This window comes from Mastigoproctus giganteus, chromosome 11 (genome assembly GCF_048544385.1).
Source record: "Mastigoproctus giganteus isolate SK-2022 chromosome 11, ASM4854438v1, whole genome shotgun sequence".
Lineage (NCBI taxonomy): Eukaryota > Metazoa > Arthropoda > Arachnida > Uropygi > Thelyphonidae > Mastigoproctus > Mastigoproctus giganteus.
In genome coordinates this window covers 111,236,494-111,253,636 of record NC_143585.1, presented here as the reverse complement: position 1 = coordinate 111,253,636, position 17,143 = coordinate 111,236,494, and the positions used below count along the sequence as shown (strand labels likewise).

At 36.2% G+C, this 17,143-nt stretch overlaps 1 protein-coding gene across 1 annotated transcript in view; it reads right to left on the bottom strand.

Moving 5' to 3' along the window:
- LOC150078352 (Fanconi anemia group I protein homolog) overlaps nt 1-17,143 on the bottom strand; it is a 98,387-nt gene that overhangs the window by 22,088 nt on the left and 59,156 nt on the right. The window contains exon 6 of the mRNA XM_090384540.1: nt 7,882-7,950. Coding sequence (XP_090240666.1) covers nt 7,882-7,950 — 69 coding nt within the window. The remainder of the gene's footprint in view (nt 1-7,881; nt 7,951-17,143) is intronic.

The following is a 17,143-nucleotide window of genomic DNA, read 5'->3' as shown; positions in this document are numbered from 1 at the left end:
GCCCATACTCACTAGATGTGAACCCTAGTTTGACATGTTTAAAGAAATTAAGCTTGTGGTCAAAAATGATGTCTAAGAAATGTATGCTGATTTGAACTGGTATTGGTTGTTTGTCCATCATCTAATAGTTCTGGTTTGAGATGAAGTCTTTGTTACCAACATAGATGAATAATGATGTTTTTTTGTGTAGGAAGTATGAAAGTATGGAAGTATGAAAGTAAGAAAGTATGAAACCACTGATTTGTACCAATGTACTTTATTTATGGCCCCCTTGAAGCTGCCTCTCTCTATAGCTCTCTTTTTTGGTAGTGACAGGAAAGGCTGAGATCATCAACTAACAGTTCTAAAGAAAATAGACCAGTGTCCACTGTGTTTGGAGGCTTCTCTGCTAGTGCATTTATTACAACTATACGCAGGGTAGATTAAGGTGCTATAGGCCTAATGACTCTGATGAGTATAATCATAAGTATAATGATTATACTCATCAGAGTATAATCATTATACTCATCAGATGAGTATAATAATAAGAAATTGTACAGGGAAATAGAGTGGGCCAGTAAATCAGAGAGTTTATAATGGGGGATTTTAATTTCCCAGATATTGACTGGAATTTGGGGGATGGTCACTCATACACTAGCAAGGTTTTTGTGGATTTATTGGATGATTGTTTTCTACATCAGCATGTTCGGGAGGCAACTAGTGGGAGTAATACTCTTGATTTGATTATCAGTAGTGATTCTTCATGCATTAAGAATCTGTAGTTAATGAACCACTAGGTGGCAGTGATCACAGTGTGCTGAAGTGGGATTTACTCAAAGAGGTAACTACCATTAGGGGTAAAGGGAAGGGTTATTGCTTTTGTAAAGGCGACTACGATGGACTGAGACAGTATTTAAATTCTATACAGTGGGACCAACTGATGATATTACCAACAGCAAATTCAAAATGGGAAGCATTCAAAGAACTTATCTTTGAAGCTTCTAGGCTTTACATACCAACTAAGAAATATTGTTCAGAGTTTAGGCCTAAGTGGATGTCAGATGAACTAATGAGACATATGGCAGAGAAGAAAAATGCATGGGATACATACAAATTAACATGTGACACAGAAGCCTATGATAGATACAAGTTGATATGCAACCAAGTTACAAAGGAGGTTAGGCAGGCGAAGGCAGATTAACAGAAATCTTTGGAAAGGGATGCAAAGAATTCTTTACTTATGTAAACTCTAGAAGGAAGGGGATGAATCCGATTGGTCCACTTGATATCGATGGGTCAACTGTTGATGATCCTGCTCAGGTAGCTAACAAACTAAATGAATATTTTGCATCGACATTCACACATGAGGAGTTATTCAGCAAGGGGAATGCCAGAGGTGTATTCAACTCTGGCAGTAAGCTAGAGAATCTTGTAATAACTGAGAGTAAAGTGGAGGAGAAATTGTTGAAGATAAATACAAGAAAGGCACCTGGGGTGGATGGGATCTATCCAGTTATATTAAAGGAGGCAGCAAAGGAAGTAAGCAAACCCTTAGCCATAATTATGAGAGCTTCCTTGGACTCAGGGGAAGTACCCATGGACTGGAGATGTGCAAATGTGACCCCAATTCACAAAGGAGGATCAAAGGGCGACACAAGTAATTATAGACCTGTTAGTTTAACTTCTGTTCCAGGACAATTAATGGAGGCACTGGTTAAAGAAGCACTGCAGGATCATCTAGACAAGACTTCAGTTATAGCTCAGACACAGCATGGTTTTGTTAAAGGAAGTCTTGCCTGACCAATTTGATTGGATACTACAATGCAGTCACAAAAGAACTGGATGCAGGGAATAACTTTGATATTATATACTTGGATCTTAGAAAGGCTTTTGATACTGTTGCACATGGAAGGCTGCTGCAGAAATTGGAGCAGTGTGGCATTGGAGGCAAATTGCTGCTAATTTGATTGAAGGGGTGGTTGAGGGGGAGAAAACAGAGAGTGGTAATCAATGGACACTGCTCGTCGTGGACTAATGTTATTAGTGGAGTCCATCAGGGTTCAGTATTGAGTCTATTATTGTTTTCTGTATTTATAAATGATATTGATGATGGTATATCAAGCTTAATGTCCAAGTTTGCAGACGATACGAAGGTTGGCAGGGTTGTCAAGGACACTACTGACACTATGCTACTGCAACAGGATCTGGAAATGTTGAGCAGATGGGCTGAGAGGTGGCAAATGAAGTTTAACATTGACAAATGTAAAGTACTACATATGGGAAACAGCAACCCCAGAGCAATGTATCAACTCTGTGGTACTACACTGACAGTGGTAGAGAATGAAAAGGACCTGGGGGTGGTTGTGCAGGCAGATATGAAGTTTTCTGACAGTGCAGACGGGCTGCAAGAGTAGCTCATGGTGTATTGTCGATGATATATAGGAATTTTTCTAGCAGGGATAAGGAGGTGATTATTCCCTTGTATAAGGCAATGGTCAGGCCACACCTTGAGTACTGTATACAGGTCTGGAGGCCTCATTTCAAGAAGGATGTAGAGATGCTGGAATGAGTACAGAGAAGGGCAACAAGATTGGTGAATGGAACAAAGGGGTGCTCTTACGAAGAAAGGCTTAAGTTTTGCAAATTACAGTGTCTGGAGACTAGGCACCAGCGAGGTGATCTGATAAAGGTGTATCATGCAGTCAATGGCAAAGGATCATGTATTCCAAGTGGTATTTATTTATGATCAAGTACTCCAAGTGGTAATTATTTGTGATCAAGTACTCTAAGTGGTATTAAATGGGCTTTATTGATGTTGATACAGACCATGACCTGGTGTTCCAATCAAAGGAAAACATTTCTGATGGAGTCATCTAACTTTACCAACATGCCCGGTGTTGATCAGTGTCGTCCTACTTCACCTTAGCCTATAATGGATGATGTCATAATTTTCCAGACCATGTAAGTCAATGGTTAACCATTTTCCAGAAAATGGCTTTCCAGAGCACTGATCTGGAAAGCAATTTTCCAAATAGATTTTATTATAGAGGGTTAGGAGTGGCTGTAGTGGTATTGCAGTTTAATATGATTTTCCTGTAAACTTTGGGAGTTTACAGGAAGCCCACTGATACTGGATTAAAATTAAACTACAAATACTGCCATCCTTTCTGAAGAAAAATTAGTGTTCTAAAGTCCTTCATCCTACAGAGTTTGTAAAGAAGATAATCAACAACAGGAACTAAAAGCAATAACCACCATGATGGCCATGAACAGATATCCTCTACACATTATCAACAAAGCCATAAAAAGACACCTCTAAGACCATCACACAACCGCAACCCAACAGGAACAGAACTTCCATATGTATACTGTACATACCATCTGTCAGCACTAAAATAGCTAAAGAAGCCTGGAAATTTGGTATCTTTATCTTTTTCAAAAGATGAAGATACCAAAGTTTTTGGTATCTTCATCAAATTTTGGTATCTTCATCTTTGATGAAGATATCAAAACTTTTTTCAGCCCCCATCAAACAGATCGTTAAATAACAACCCAGACAGTCCTAGAGGTAATATCTATAAAATAGAGATACAGATATTTAATATCTATAAAACAGCCTTCCATCTTTCCAATGTGGTGACATTTGGGATTTCAACAACAGATAGACAATACAACAGAAGGTAAGTTTTTTATATAAAAATGTTCAGAGCCTCAGCAATAAACAGAAAACAGGGAGTCAAGTTCAACATGAAATATTTTCATCTTTTTAATAAGAAAATAGGAGAAGAAATGAAAAAACCAGAAAGAAAAGGGGCAAGTTGTCTGGAGAAGTAGCCCACAGACAACCCCTACCAGACAATCAGAACTAACCTGCACACCAATCCTGATGCCCAGAGTATGAAGGCTCCCACATCATAATACCTCCGGATCCAGGACAGAAAATCTATTGGCTATTAGAATTAATCCCTCACCTACAAATTAACTGCTGGCGGCACCCCGTGCCCGTAAGCACATCAGGTTTTTGGGAGCATTGGCCAGAGGAGTCTGTCAGCTGGTACAAATTTAATCTCTTTGTATTTACCTACGATTTACTTAATTTAATATCTGGTTTCCACCGTAACAATAATTCAAACTTAGAATTGTTTATTAGCAAAACTGTAATGATAATTGTAATCAAAATTTGATAATTGTATTTGTAATAAATTCAAATTTGTAACCCCCTTTTTTTTTTTTTTTGCTTCCCCAACAGCATGGTCTAATGCTGGGTATTGGTAAGATACCTGAAACGTCACTAAATGTATAGTAGTTTAGATGAATAGCTTAATAAACTAAACTATATTATTAATTTCACATGGTATAAGAGTGGTATTAATTATAGTAGTAATCTTACAGGTACTATGACTTATCCAATATGAAATTATCAGATTTTATTACATTCTCAATAGCTTCTGAATTCAGTCATATAAACACATCCAGTCCAATAAGTTTTTATTTAAAAGAAATTTTTTAGTAAAAAAAAAATTTATGTTTATTATGATACAATATTAGCAAGTTTTTTTTTTATGTACAAAAGTAACTTTTATTATAGGACCATGGGGTCATATGACAAAAACTGCTTTTGCTGGTATTCAGAAGATTAAATTAGGGTTAGTTCAGTATAAAATCTGAATCACAAGTCATCCATTTAGATGGCAAGGATGTATTAGTATTAATATTAGCCATATGGTAAAAGGAAGCCCTTGGCTTTTGCTGCAGAAAAAAATAAAAAATAAATAATAATAATAATAAAAATTAATTAAAAATAATACAAAAACTGTACTTAACTCCCTCCTCATGTAGATATCCATTCAGCTGACCTCTGAATTTCTCCAAATGAACAGCCTGAACCACTTAAGGAGGTATTCCAGCAATATAAGTTGTTCCCTAATAGAAAAAATTCTGAAATCCAGTCGAAACCACTTCCCTTGTAATTTTAATTTATGGCCCCTATTCCTGGAATCATTTATAACAGTCAAAATTCCACCTTCATTTTACTTTCACCCTTCAGAACTTTATACATCTCAATCAAGTCTCCTCTAAGGTGCTAAGTTTCCAAGCACTGTAACCACATATTCAAAGCATTTCCCCATCTAGATGACCTTTTTTGCCAGTCTTGCAAAGTTCACTGTTAGTCTTGGATCCTTATTCAAGAAGCATGTTTTTTTTTTTTTTTTACGTGACAGATCAGATTTTCAACCAAGAAAATCTGATCTGTCACAAAAAAAGTGATGCGGAAGTGGAGTCATCTGCAGCTTCTGACAGAGGCAAATTATTGTAATTTGTATTATTGCAGTCATACAAGTAAGATTGCAACATCATACTTCTTGCAGCTGCCATTTGATTGCAGCCATTCAAATGGCTATAATCAAATGGGTAATTAGGTTATTGGCTTGGTATTTATTATTGACGTTTCAAATCAATAAAAAATACCAATATCATGTGCCGTGTGCATATCGTAAATGGGCATGGATTTTGCTAACTCGGATTTTGCCAAGGATATGTCATATAAAACCATCTAATTTGCATGCTCGGCACACATGCCGTGTTTTTTTTTTTTTTTTTGTGCAGTCTCTAAACTTGAACCCGGTATCTCAAAGTGCATTCTTAAAATTTCTTTATACAGTGGGATTATGGCCTCCCTATATCTTCACACAAACATATGATTAATCCTCGACAATACTCATTGGGGACCTTCCTTGCTGCCAGTCTAAACTGACGGAGAACTTCCTATCCAACCATACATTAACTCCAAATCCCTTTCTTCTTCTACTGTTTTTAGTTCAACCCCACTACGTCTTCAAGTTAATTTTTGGTTGCCTATTCCTCAGGTCTAAGATCTCGTATTTTGCTTCTTTAAGAACAAATGCCCCTTGTCTGACCAGCCCTGAAGAAGTGCTGATTGCCACCGATCATTAGCTACCCTTCCAATCTTGACATCTGAAAATTTTAACATCACACTCTGTATATCTTCGTCATTCTCATTTAAGAAAATCAAAAGCAGCAATGGCTCAGTATGAAATTTTGGGAACCCTACTTCTTATGTCAGCAAAATCTGAAGAATAACCATTAATCACAACCTTTGCCTCTTGCACAGCAGCCATCCTGCAATCTATCTAAGGAATTTCCCTCTTATTCGAACATGTTCCAGCTCATACAGTAACCTCACATGCAGGACTGAATCAAATACTTCGTGGAAATCTAAGTAAATTTATGTTGAAGGTATTTCCTGCATCAAATCACTCTGATGACTTTTCCTGTACAAAATTGTATTGTTTCATTCAAAATTCCATTCCACTCCAATCCAAGGGAATCTCTACAGATTAGAGATTCCCTTGGATTGGAGTGGATTTTTTAATCTCGGACGGTTGTTGGATACTATGATGTAGTCACAAAAGAACTGTATGCAGGGAATAACTTTGATATTATATATTTGGATCTTAGAAAGGCTTTTGATACTGTTGCGCATGGAAGACTGCTGCACAAATTGGAGCAGTGTGGCATTGGAGGCAAATTGCTGCTATGGATAAAGGGATGGTGGAGTGGCAGAAGACAGAGAGTGGTAATCAATGGACACTGCTCAACGTGGACTAATGTTATTAGTGGAGTTCCTTGGGGTTCAGTGTTGGGTCCATTGTTGTTTCTGTATTTATAAATGATATTGATGATGGTATATCAAGCTTAATGTCCAAGTTTGCAGACGATACAAAGGTTGGCAGGTTTGTTAAGGACACTACTGATGCTATGCTGCTGCAACAGGATCTGGAAAGGTTGAGCAGATGGGCTGAGAGGTGGCAAATGAAGTTTAACATTGACAAATGTAAAGTACTACATATGGGAAACAGTAACCCCAGATCAACGTATCAACTCTGTGGTACTACGCTGACAGTGGTAGAGAATGAAAAGGACCTGGGGGTAATTGTGCAGGCAAATATGAAGTTCTCTGAGCAGTGCAGACGAGCTGCAAGAGTAGCTCATGGTGTCTTGTCAATGATATACAGGAATTTTTCTAGCAGGGATAGGGATGTGATTATTTCCTTGTATAAGGCATTGGTCAGGCCACACCTTGAGTACTGTATACATGTCTGGAGGCCTCATTTCAAGAAGGATGTAGAGCTGCTGGAACGAGTACAGAGAAGGGCAACAAGATTAGTGAATGGAACAAAGGTTTGCTCTTATGAAGAAAGGCTTAAGTTTTGCAAATTACAGAGTCTGGAGACTAGGCATTGGCGAGGTGATCTGATAGACTTGTATAAGGCTTTGAATGGCTTGAGCATGCTCAATGTCGATGGGATTCTTCCTCTTGCTCAGAATAATCACCTGAGAGGGCATAAATTCAAATTGAGGAAGGATGGATGTCGGATAGATGTGCGGAAATTTGCCTTTAGCCAACAGGCCGTTGGTTTGTGGAACAGACTTCCTTCACTTGTTGTTGAAGTTGATAGTCTAAACAAATTTAAGGCTCAGCTGGACAGGTATTTCGAACGAACGGAGGGGTGAAATGGGATTAGTGGTCGTGTTGTTTTTTTTTTTTTTTTGGCTGATGCTGAATAAGCTTGCTTTCTTGCATCATATGCCAATGCTAATTACAGCTTAACATGCATCATGGGTTTTACAGCAAGAGAGATATATATATATAAAGAATTTAATTCTAGTTTTTATAGTCATATGACTCATATTCACTCACATTTTGCTTTCTCTTGTAAATTAGAAAAAAAAGCCTATACAGCAAACATAAAATACAAATAAAAAATTTCTGTAAAAGACAAAAGAACTAGCTTCAAAGTAATAAATAAAAATAAGAGAATCATCATAAATAATTTAAATTAACTTTTTTAATGAACACGTAAGAAGAATAACACTCACCTGAACAGTAAACAATCCCAAAATTGCATCAGTAAGTTCAGGATTCTTGTATAATACTTCATATAACCCCTAAAGCAATTATGCTTTAATAAAATTAAATGCCAGGTAAAAAATAACAAATATAATGGTTACAAAAATATTTCAATTGAAACCAGTTGACACTAGCAATTACTATCTACATAAAAACCCTCAAAACATAAATGATAGTTGAACCTTTGTAATGTCCAAATGACATTACACTTGAATTTATTTGGAAAATTAAATGCACTAGGCATAATCCTTATGGGTTTTGATAATTAACTATATAATATCGGTGTAAATACACCATAGTTAACCCATATATTTGAGCTACAATTGTAGCATAGAAGGCATCGTTTTAATTGTATCTCATAATGTGGTTGCCTTCACAACAAGATAGCTACTATTGAATTACCTCAAATAAATAACGCTTCTCTAGTAGAGAAGGCTACTGTTATTTATTTTCAGCGGTTCCACCACGCAGACGATCGTTTCGAAGCTGTTTGGCTTCATCATCAGTTTTTGGCATCTCTCATAAAGTGGATATAACTTCGCAACTGAGATGGAGATGGCTTGTATTACCTGGGTACCTGCCCGCCCACTGATTACGAAGCCAAACAGCTTCGAAACGATCGTCTGGGTGGTGGTACCGCTGAAAATAAATAACAGTAGCCTTCTCTACTAGAGAAGCATTATTTATTTGAAGTAATTCAATAGTAGCTATCTTGTTGTGAAGGCAACCACATTATGAGATACAATTAAAACGATGTCTTCTACGCTACAATCGTAGCTCAAATATATGGGTTAACTATGGTGTATTTACACCGATATTATATACTTGAATTTATATAAACTGATTTTCAAGAAATACATGTGAAGGAAGGTTGTTTCATAAAAGAATATATAAATTGAGAAGAGACGAAGTTATTTCTGTGACTTTAGGATTTGGACAATGAATCAATGTCCACATTGGGTGGAAACTACAGAAAAAGCATGCAGCAGTAAATGAAACACTATGAGACAGAGTAGAGAGACTTTGTGCGGGACACGTTACTGATTAGAATTAGTAACGGCCATGTGGTGCAAGGAAGCCTAAGGCTTATGCTGCTCAAGTCAAAAATAAATAAATAAATAAAAAACAAAATAAAATAATTAATAAATAATAATAAGAGAAAAGGAAATAGACAACCCATACATTTCCCTCCTCCTGTAGGTCAACTATCCAGATGACCTTTGATCTATTATTATAATAGGCTAAATGATACAAGGAAGCAGTTTTTCTTAAACTGCTAAAAAAACAAAACAAAAGAAGAAAGAAAAACACTGTCATTCGTACCTTCCTATCGTGAAAAGTATCTATCAAATTCCACTTTGAACTTTACCAAATTATCTATTTCAAACACATTGGCAGGCAATTCATTCCAATGATCTATAATATGCATCCTGAAAGTAAATATCTTTAGCTCTACTCTTCTGCTACCCCCACAATTTTGTATTTGTGTCTATCTTATTCTACCCATTGAAAATATACCACCCTCATTCATTTCACTCATTTCCTTCAGAATGTAATACCAATGGCATTTGAAAAATTTGTGGACTGAGTATGAACAGTTTATTTTGAGGTGTCTGGTAACATTATTTTTCAACACAGTTCATTTTAAAGTAAAGAGACTTTTGTGACAATGCTGCAATGCGATTATTCCAGATGCAAAGAAAGTTTTCTCTTGGACCTTCAGAAATGCATCCACTACAACAATGACATCACTGTTGGTGGGAAATTGGATACCAGAAAGTATTTTCTCAAATTAGGAAATAAGTCAATATGGGGATTGTCCAAGATTTCAAAGCCACAATCATGCAGTGCAGGTATGCAAATGACAGAATTGTGAGCAGGCACACTGTGCTGATGAAATAAAACTCCTTTGCTGAGTCTTCCTTGGTGATTGTCTTTGATATTTTCACAAATGTCTCACAAGGTCTGTGTAATATGCATCCCCTTGACTATCTGGCCTTTCTGAAGGTAATTCACTAGCACCAGTCAATCAGCATCCCAAAACACTGATGCCATCACCCTACCAGCTTGGCTTTCTTTGGTGGGGAGAATAGCTATGTTTCCACTGTTTAGACTGCTCCTATGTTTTTGGCTGAAAGTGATTAACCTCAGTGTCATCCATGGTCACAAACCTTGCAAGTAAATTTACTGGATCTGCTTGAAAAACAATGGAAACGTTCTCTTGACAACTCTTCTTGTGCATTTTTTTTTTATCTGCTGTCCCATCATGCTGACACCTATTTCATAAGGAGAACCTGTTATTATGCAGTGCGCACACTCAGATAAGATATTGGTAATGTACTGAACTGTTTTACTGTCAACTTCTTATTTTTAGGAGCATTAGCAACTAAGGCCATATTGCTCCGGGGATATGCAGTGGTCATTCCCTGACCTTTCTGCATCCTCTGTATTTGGTGGTCACGGGCTTGAACGCCAGTCTAATCAAGAAGCAGGCTATGCACTGCTGCTCCTGCCCACCTGGCTACAGAGGCACCTACAAAATGGGAGAGGGATGGTTAGGTTCCAAAATTTAACAAAAATGAACCAATTTTTCTTTATAACTATCGGAAAATGAATTTTTATTAAAACTAGTAATGACTGAACATCTTCACCTTCTGAATTTTCTTTTGCAGCATCAATATTTCGTGACTCTTCTGTTCTCTTTAAAAAAAAATCAGTTATCTGGATTTGTCTGCTTTCGCTTTATAGATTTTTATAAATTTCATGGTATGGACCTAAGCATTTTTGAAGCTTCCATTTGAACTTTGTGCTCCTTTCAGTCAAAGGATCTGCATTCAAAAAATAAGATTATAATTGCTTGGCTAAATGTATCCATCTAGTAAAATTTTTAATGTAAAATTTGGTACTTCAGAATTTTCATCTGCACTATCATCCTCTGAATTGATTTGGTTTACCTCCATTTCCAGCAAATCTGCTTTGCCAGCTTCTTTTTCTACCAGTAATTCTTAAATGTCTTCAGTAGTCATATCATCAAAACCTTCCTCTCCTACTGACTTAGCAAGTTCTACTGTCGCACCGATTCCATTTTCTGCTGGGTCAACCATATTTCCTGAATTTTCTGCTGGGTCAACCATATTTCCTGAATAAACTGACTCTAGCCATACATTTTTCCAACATGTATTTAATGTTGACAATTTTACTTCTTTGAGAGATAAAGCTATGATTCCGATACAGGTCCACAATTGAAAATGTTTCCATGCCTCCATCACTTCAACAGATTTGGAATAACTTTTTTCCAAAATCCACTGTAATGATTACTATCCAACATGATTTTTACCTGCAGAAAATCAATGGCTGTTTCTGGTCAAGTTTTATGTACATAATTTAAAATCAATCATAAAAATTTCCTATCATGTCTCAGTTTTAAGATATAAATAGATAACTGGATTCTGTACAAAGACATCATTACTGTTTGAAATTCAATTTTTAAACATTAACTTTTCGTTGGTTTTGTTTATTGGGCTAAAAGTTAAGGAAGTACATCATTACTGTTCTTGCAATAAAGTATATTTTGATTTTGATGCACTTTTCCAGACAAGTCAGTATTTTTATTAATTTTAATACACCATTCAACGGTTCAATAATACGGCGTATGATAAACTACGCTACAAGAATTCGTCTTCTCTTCAAATTTACCAATTGCTTTTACTGTTTTTAGGCTAATGCATTGTTAAAATGGAGCAGACAAATCAGAGAACTTGCATCAATCACCCAGACAACTTCTGCTATGTTTGTGGACACTTAACCCCAAAAATTCAGAGGAAGAAAATATACAGTCACAAAATTTGCATATTCATTGTACTTTGGCTGCAAGATCGGTGACCAAGAAAAAAAATTGGGATCCACATATCAGTTGTATTACTTGTACAACGAACTTAAGGCTGTGGTTATATGGCAAGCTGAGAGCATTATCTTTTGCCGTTCCTATGGTGCGGCGCAAGCCCAAGAATCATTTTAACGACTGCTATTTCTGCATGACAAAAATAAAAAAAAAGAGCAAGCCCTGCATCAAATATCCAAATATCCCATCAGCAATTAGGCCAGTGCCAGATGGTAAAGAACTGCCAGTATCTGTGCCACCAAAATCTTGGGGTATTGGAAGTAGTGATGAAGGTACAGAAGAAATTGTTTTACCAGATTTCATGGAACCACGTACTTCACATGATTTGGACCACGAGTCAGAAAAAGAAAAGGCTGCACACTACACCAAACAAGAATTAAGCGACTTGATCAGAGACTTGGGCTTACCCAAAGAGAAGGCTGAATTACTCGGACCCAGACTACAACAGTGAAACTTACTCACCAAAGGTACAAACATTACTTACTCACCAAAGGTACAAACATACTGTAAGCAAAATGAAGAGTTTTCAAGATATTTTACAATGGAAAACAACATGTGTGTCTGCAAAGACGTTGTTGGTGTTATGCATGAACTGAATATTGATCACAATACTCTGAATGGCATTTGTTCATTGATGTGACAAAGCTGTTTGAAAGCAGTATTGCTTCATAATGGAAATACTTTACCATCAATTCGTCTTGTTTAAGCTATTGGCCTGAAATAAACTTACGATAGCATGTCCCAGATTCTTGCTGCTATATGTTACAATAACTATGGTTGGTATATTTGTGGTGATCTCAAAGTGATTGGACTGCTTGTTGGGTTACAAGGTGGTTTCATTAAATACTGTTGTTTCCTGTGTTTGTGGAATAGTCATGCAACAGCCAAACAGTTTTCTTCTTCTTTTGAAAGGATGCAGAAATTTTTACCAATGGAATCGAAGATTGCAATTTTAAACAGACTTTAAAAGGAAAAAAGTGGGTCTCCATTAGCAAAATTTTACGAGGTTGGAGTCAACCATAACAGACATTAAAAAAAAAAAAAAACAAGGAAAAAATTTAATAAAAGTTTGCATCAAAACTTGATTCAGATGGTGCAAAAAAAAAAAAAATAAATAAATAAAATAAAATATGAGAACAGCTAATGACCCCATCCCTCGAAGATGTCGTTTATTTGTGGTTCACACAGAGACAAAGTTTAGGAGAACCTATATCTGGACCTTTGTTGTGTGAAAAGGTACTGGATTTCAACAAAAAAAATAGGCAGTCCCTCAGATTTAAAGCCAGTACAGACTGGCTAAAAAACTTTAAATCATGGAACGGCATTAGAGAACTTCACAGTGAAGGGGAAATTTTACTTTGTGATATTGCTGCAGTGGAATCATTTAAAATAAAATATATCAATCTTATGGAAAGTGAAGGATATTCCAAAGATGATGTATACAATGCTGACAAGACTGGAATAAACTGGAAATCACTGCCTCAAAAATCCCTTGCATCTTGCCATGAAACACCTGCTCCCAGGTTTAAGGTGAGTAAAGAGCGAATTACAGCTATGGGTTGCACTAATGCCAATGAGGCTCATGCTTTGCCATTGATGTTGATAGGAAAATCAAAGAAACCCCTTGTTTTTAAAATGTCTCCTGCCTCCCTGTCAGTTATAAAGCGCACAAAATGCAAGGATGAACTCAGAAGTGTTTACTGATTGGTTTATCCCAATGTCAAGAAGTATTATAAACGAAAGGCAAAATCAGCAAGGTCTTGCTTATTCTAGACAAAGAGCCATCACATTCTTCAGTGGAAACATTAAACAAAATTTACAACAGATTTAAGGTCATGATTCTCCACAATATGTTTCTTGACTCTTCCAACTGATGGACCAGGAGTCATTGAAAAGTTGAAGAGAATTTAAAAAAAAAAAAAGCTCACTCTCAAGGACAACTGTTACATGTTGGCTGCCGCGCGAGAATCACTCACTGTGCACAATTTAAAAAATGCTCAGAAAAAACTGTAGCCCATTGCAGAAGAAACCATAGGAGATGAGCAGAATCGAACTGAAGGAGATGATCAACTTGTTTAAGTCAATCCCTGGGTTTGAAGATTGCGATGAATGTGATGGAAGAGCAGGGCTGGAAAATGATACTGATGCTACAGGGTTTCCTGAGTTAAATGAAAATGAAATTGTGAATGTGAAAGAAACTGGAGCTCCTGAAAATGATACAGATGAAGACAACGACAAAGAAAATGACATCAACACTGGGCCTGTGCATGCTGAGGCATTCACCATGCTAGAGACTGTGATGGCTTGGTATGAGCAACAAAGTGAATGCTGTCCAACTCAACTACTCTTGCTGCAAAGAGTGAGAGATATGGCAACAAAGAAACAAAGTTCGAAAATGGTGCAGAAAAAACTAAGTGATTATTTTCATTAAAGACCTATAAATATGTCTTATTGTGGTTGAAAATTCCATTTGTTTTGTTATCTATGGATAAATATACATCAGTACAACTTAGTCTTTATTTCTAAACTTACTAAACCATTTTTTTTTTTTTTTAGTCTCCAGACAGTATTTTTAATGAGTTAATAAATCCACATTACCCCCAGTCTATACCTATGTGTATTGTGTTTGTAAATTACATGTGTTCTCTGAACAAATCAGCTACAGCTACTGCACACTAGCTAATTCTGTACCTCGCATGTTGGAAAAATCCAGCAAATGAGGAAGTTTCTGAAGTAAGCCTTAGCAAAGGTAACTCCCACTTCTTTATATTGAGAATAAACTAAAAAGGCTTCATAGCATTTCATACTTGAGTCTACATTTTTCTTTTTGCCTAATTAATAGGGTTCGGGAAAATTCAATGGAAAAAATTGAACTAAACACTTTTTCTGAAAGGTTTGAAGAGCAAAAAATTTCTGAAATTCAAGCAGTGTCTCTAAGACCCCATGCATGCAAAAATCCACATTAATATCATTTAATAAAATTAGATAGAGAAATGATTTCAGAACTGATCAGGCGCCTCCGTAGCCAGGTGGGAAGGAGCAGCAGTGCGTAGCACACGCTTCTTGATTAGACCGGGGTTCGAGCCCATCACCACCAAATACGGAGAATGCGGAAAGGTCAGGGAATGACTACCGCATATTCCCGGAGCAATATGGCTTTAGTTGCTAATGCTCCTAAAAACCAAATAACAAATCAGAACTGATCCCTGAAGGAACCTCACTTCCAATTCAACTCATTATGAAGCATAAACATTAATCACAACCATGCTCTCTCCTGGACACTGTGAGTTTAGTTAGATTATAAACAAAAATATATTTACTTACAGAACACCACTGATAGCAGAAAAAAAAGATGATAAATACTAGCAGTACTGTGCCATACAACATTACAATAACAGTTTAAAAAAAAAAAAATTAATTATAAGTTACTGTATTTATTAAAACAATATTTCAGTTTTATAATACTTATAATATTATTGATCAGTTTAAAACAACTTCAACAAGAAATATCTACTTTGTGGTATTTCAGGTAACACCCATCCCCTTCCTAATACCAATGCATCTTAATGTGCCCCTGGCAACTCCATGTTAAATGAAAATTAACTTCCGCTGGAGTTCTTTTGTTTACTAATGAAGAAACAAAAAAATAACAAAAACTTTCTACGTCGTATACAGAGGGCTTTTTTTTTTTTTTTTTTTGTTTATTACGCAAAAAATTGCATCTCACTTCATAGCACTCACTTGTGAAAAGCCACTGTCACACTCTTTCAAGATTTATCCAAACTGCATATGGGTTTAGATTATTGTTTTCTCAAAGGCAATGTGGAAATCTAACTTATACAGCTTATCATGAATAAAGGACTCGCTGCAGGAAGTTAGTAACTATTCTGTGTCATAGCCCCGATCCCTTTAATCTCTGCTGCAGTTGCTCCGGGGCTCATATCTTCAGTTGCACCGAACAGCTCATCTTCGAAAGCAGAGGAGTGCTGTATGATGGCTACATACAGTTTCTTGCTAGGTAACCTTCATGCAAGGTGAGGAAACCTCATTGCTAGCCTAATACAGGCAATCCAAAACTAATAATAATAAAGCAAAGCCTTGATTAGTATGGATTTGAATAGTACAAAATTCGATTTAGTGCGAATTCTAAAATGATACCACACCTTATTTAATACAAGTCAAAATTCGGTTAGTATGAGTTTTTATTCCATATTGCAGCAAAAATTACACATGGGTTAGGAATGACTCACACCGCATTGCACCAACTAAACACTCACTGGTCAGTTTGCATATGGATATTGTAGTGTGAAGACATGTTGCAGCTTATTATCCTATATACATGTACAGTACTATACTTTAAATTTTGATAAACTGGCCCTAGCAAATATGGATAAATGGAAGAATACTTGTAGTCCAAATAATGCAAGTGCAAAAAAGAGGAGCCTTGTTATTAGAACAAAAATCTGATGTAATAAAACAACATATATATGATGACAGCAATTCTAAAATAGGCAAAAATGTTGGAATGCATGAACCTACAGTACGTAATATTATAAAACATGCAGATGAAATTGTGGTTGGTTTGACTATTTTAGAAATCAAATTCAGTTACATGATGTTAAAATTACTGGTAAGAGTCTGCCAGTGCAGATAAAGAAGCTGCTGGTAAATATCCCGATATTTTGAAGAAAATGGTGGAGGAAGGTGGATATACATATACACACCAACAAATTTTTAATGTTGATGAAACTGGATTATTTTGAAAAAGAATGCATTCCAGAACTTATATTTCCAAAAGAGAAAAAAGTCAATCTGGATATGAAATGGCTAAGGATTGTTTAACCCTTTTATTGGGAGGAAATGCAGAAGGAGATTTTAAATTGAAACCAGTGCTCCTTTATCGTTCATCGAATTCTCGTGTTCTTAGGTGCTATAATCAGTGATCGCTTCCAGTTTTTTGGCATTCAAATAAGAAGGCTTGTCTATCAAAGCTCTTTTTGAAGACTGATTTTCAACATATTTTTGCCCAGCTGTTGAAAATTATTGCAAGAATAATGATATTGACTTTAAAGCATTATTGATTTTAGATAATGTCCCTGGTCATCCAACTACACTTGGTACATTGTGTGAGAATGTAAAAGTCGGTTTTTTTTACCATCAAATACATCTTTATCACAGCCCATGGACTAAGGAATAATCACAACATTTAAACCCTACTACCTAAGAAAAGGTTTTGCACAGGGAATTGCTCAAACAACAGGTGACAATGCAATTTCTTTAACTGACTTCTGAAAAAAATATAGCATCAAAGATGCAATTGAAAATACTTC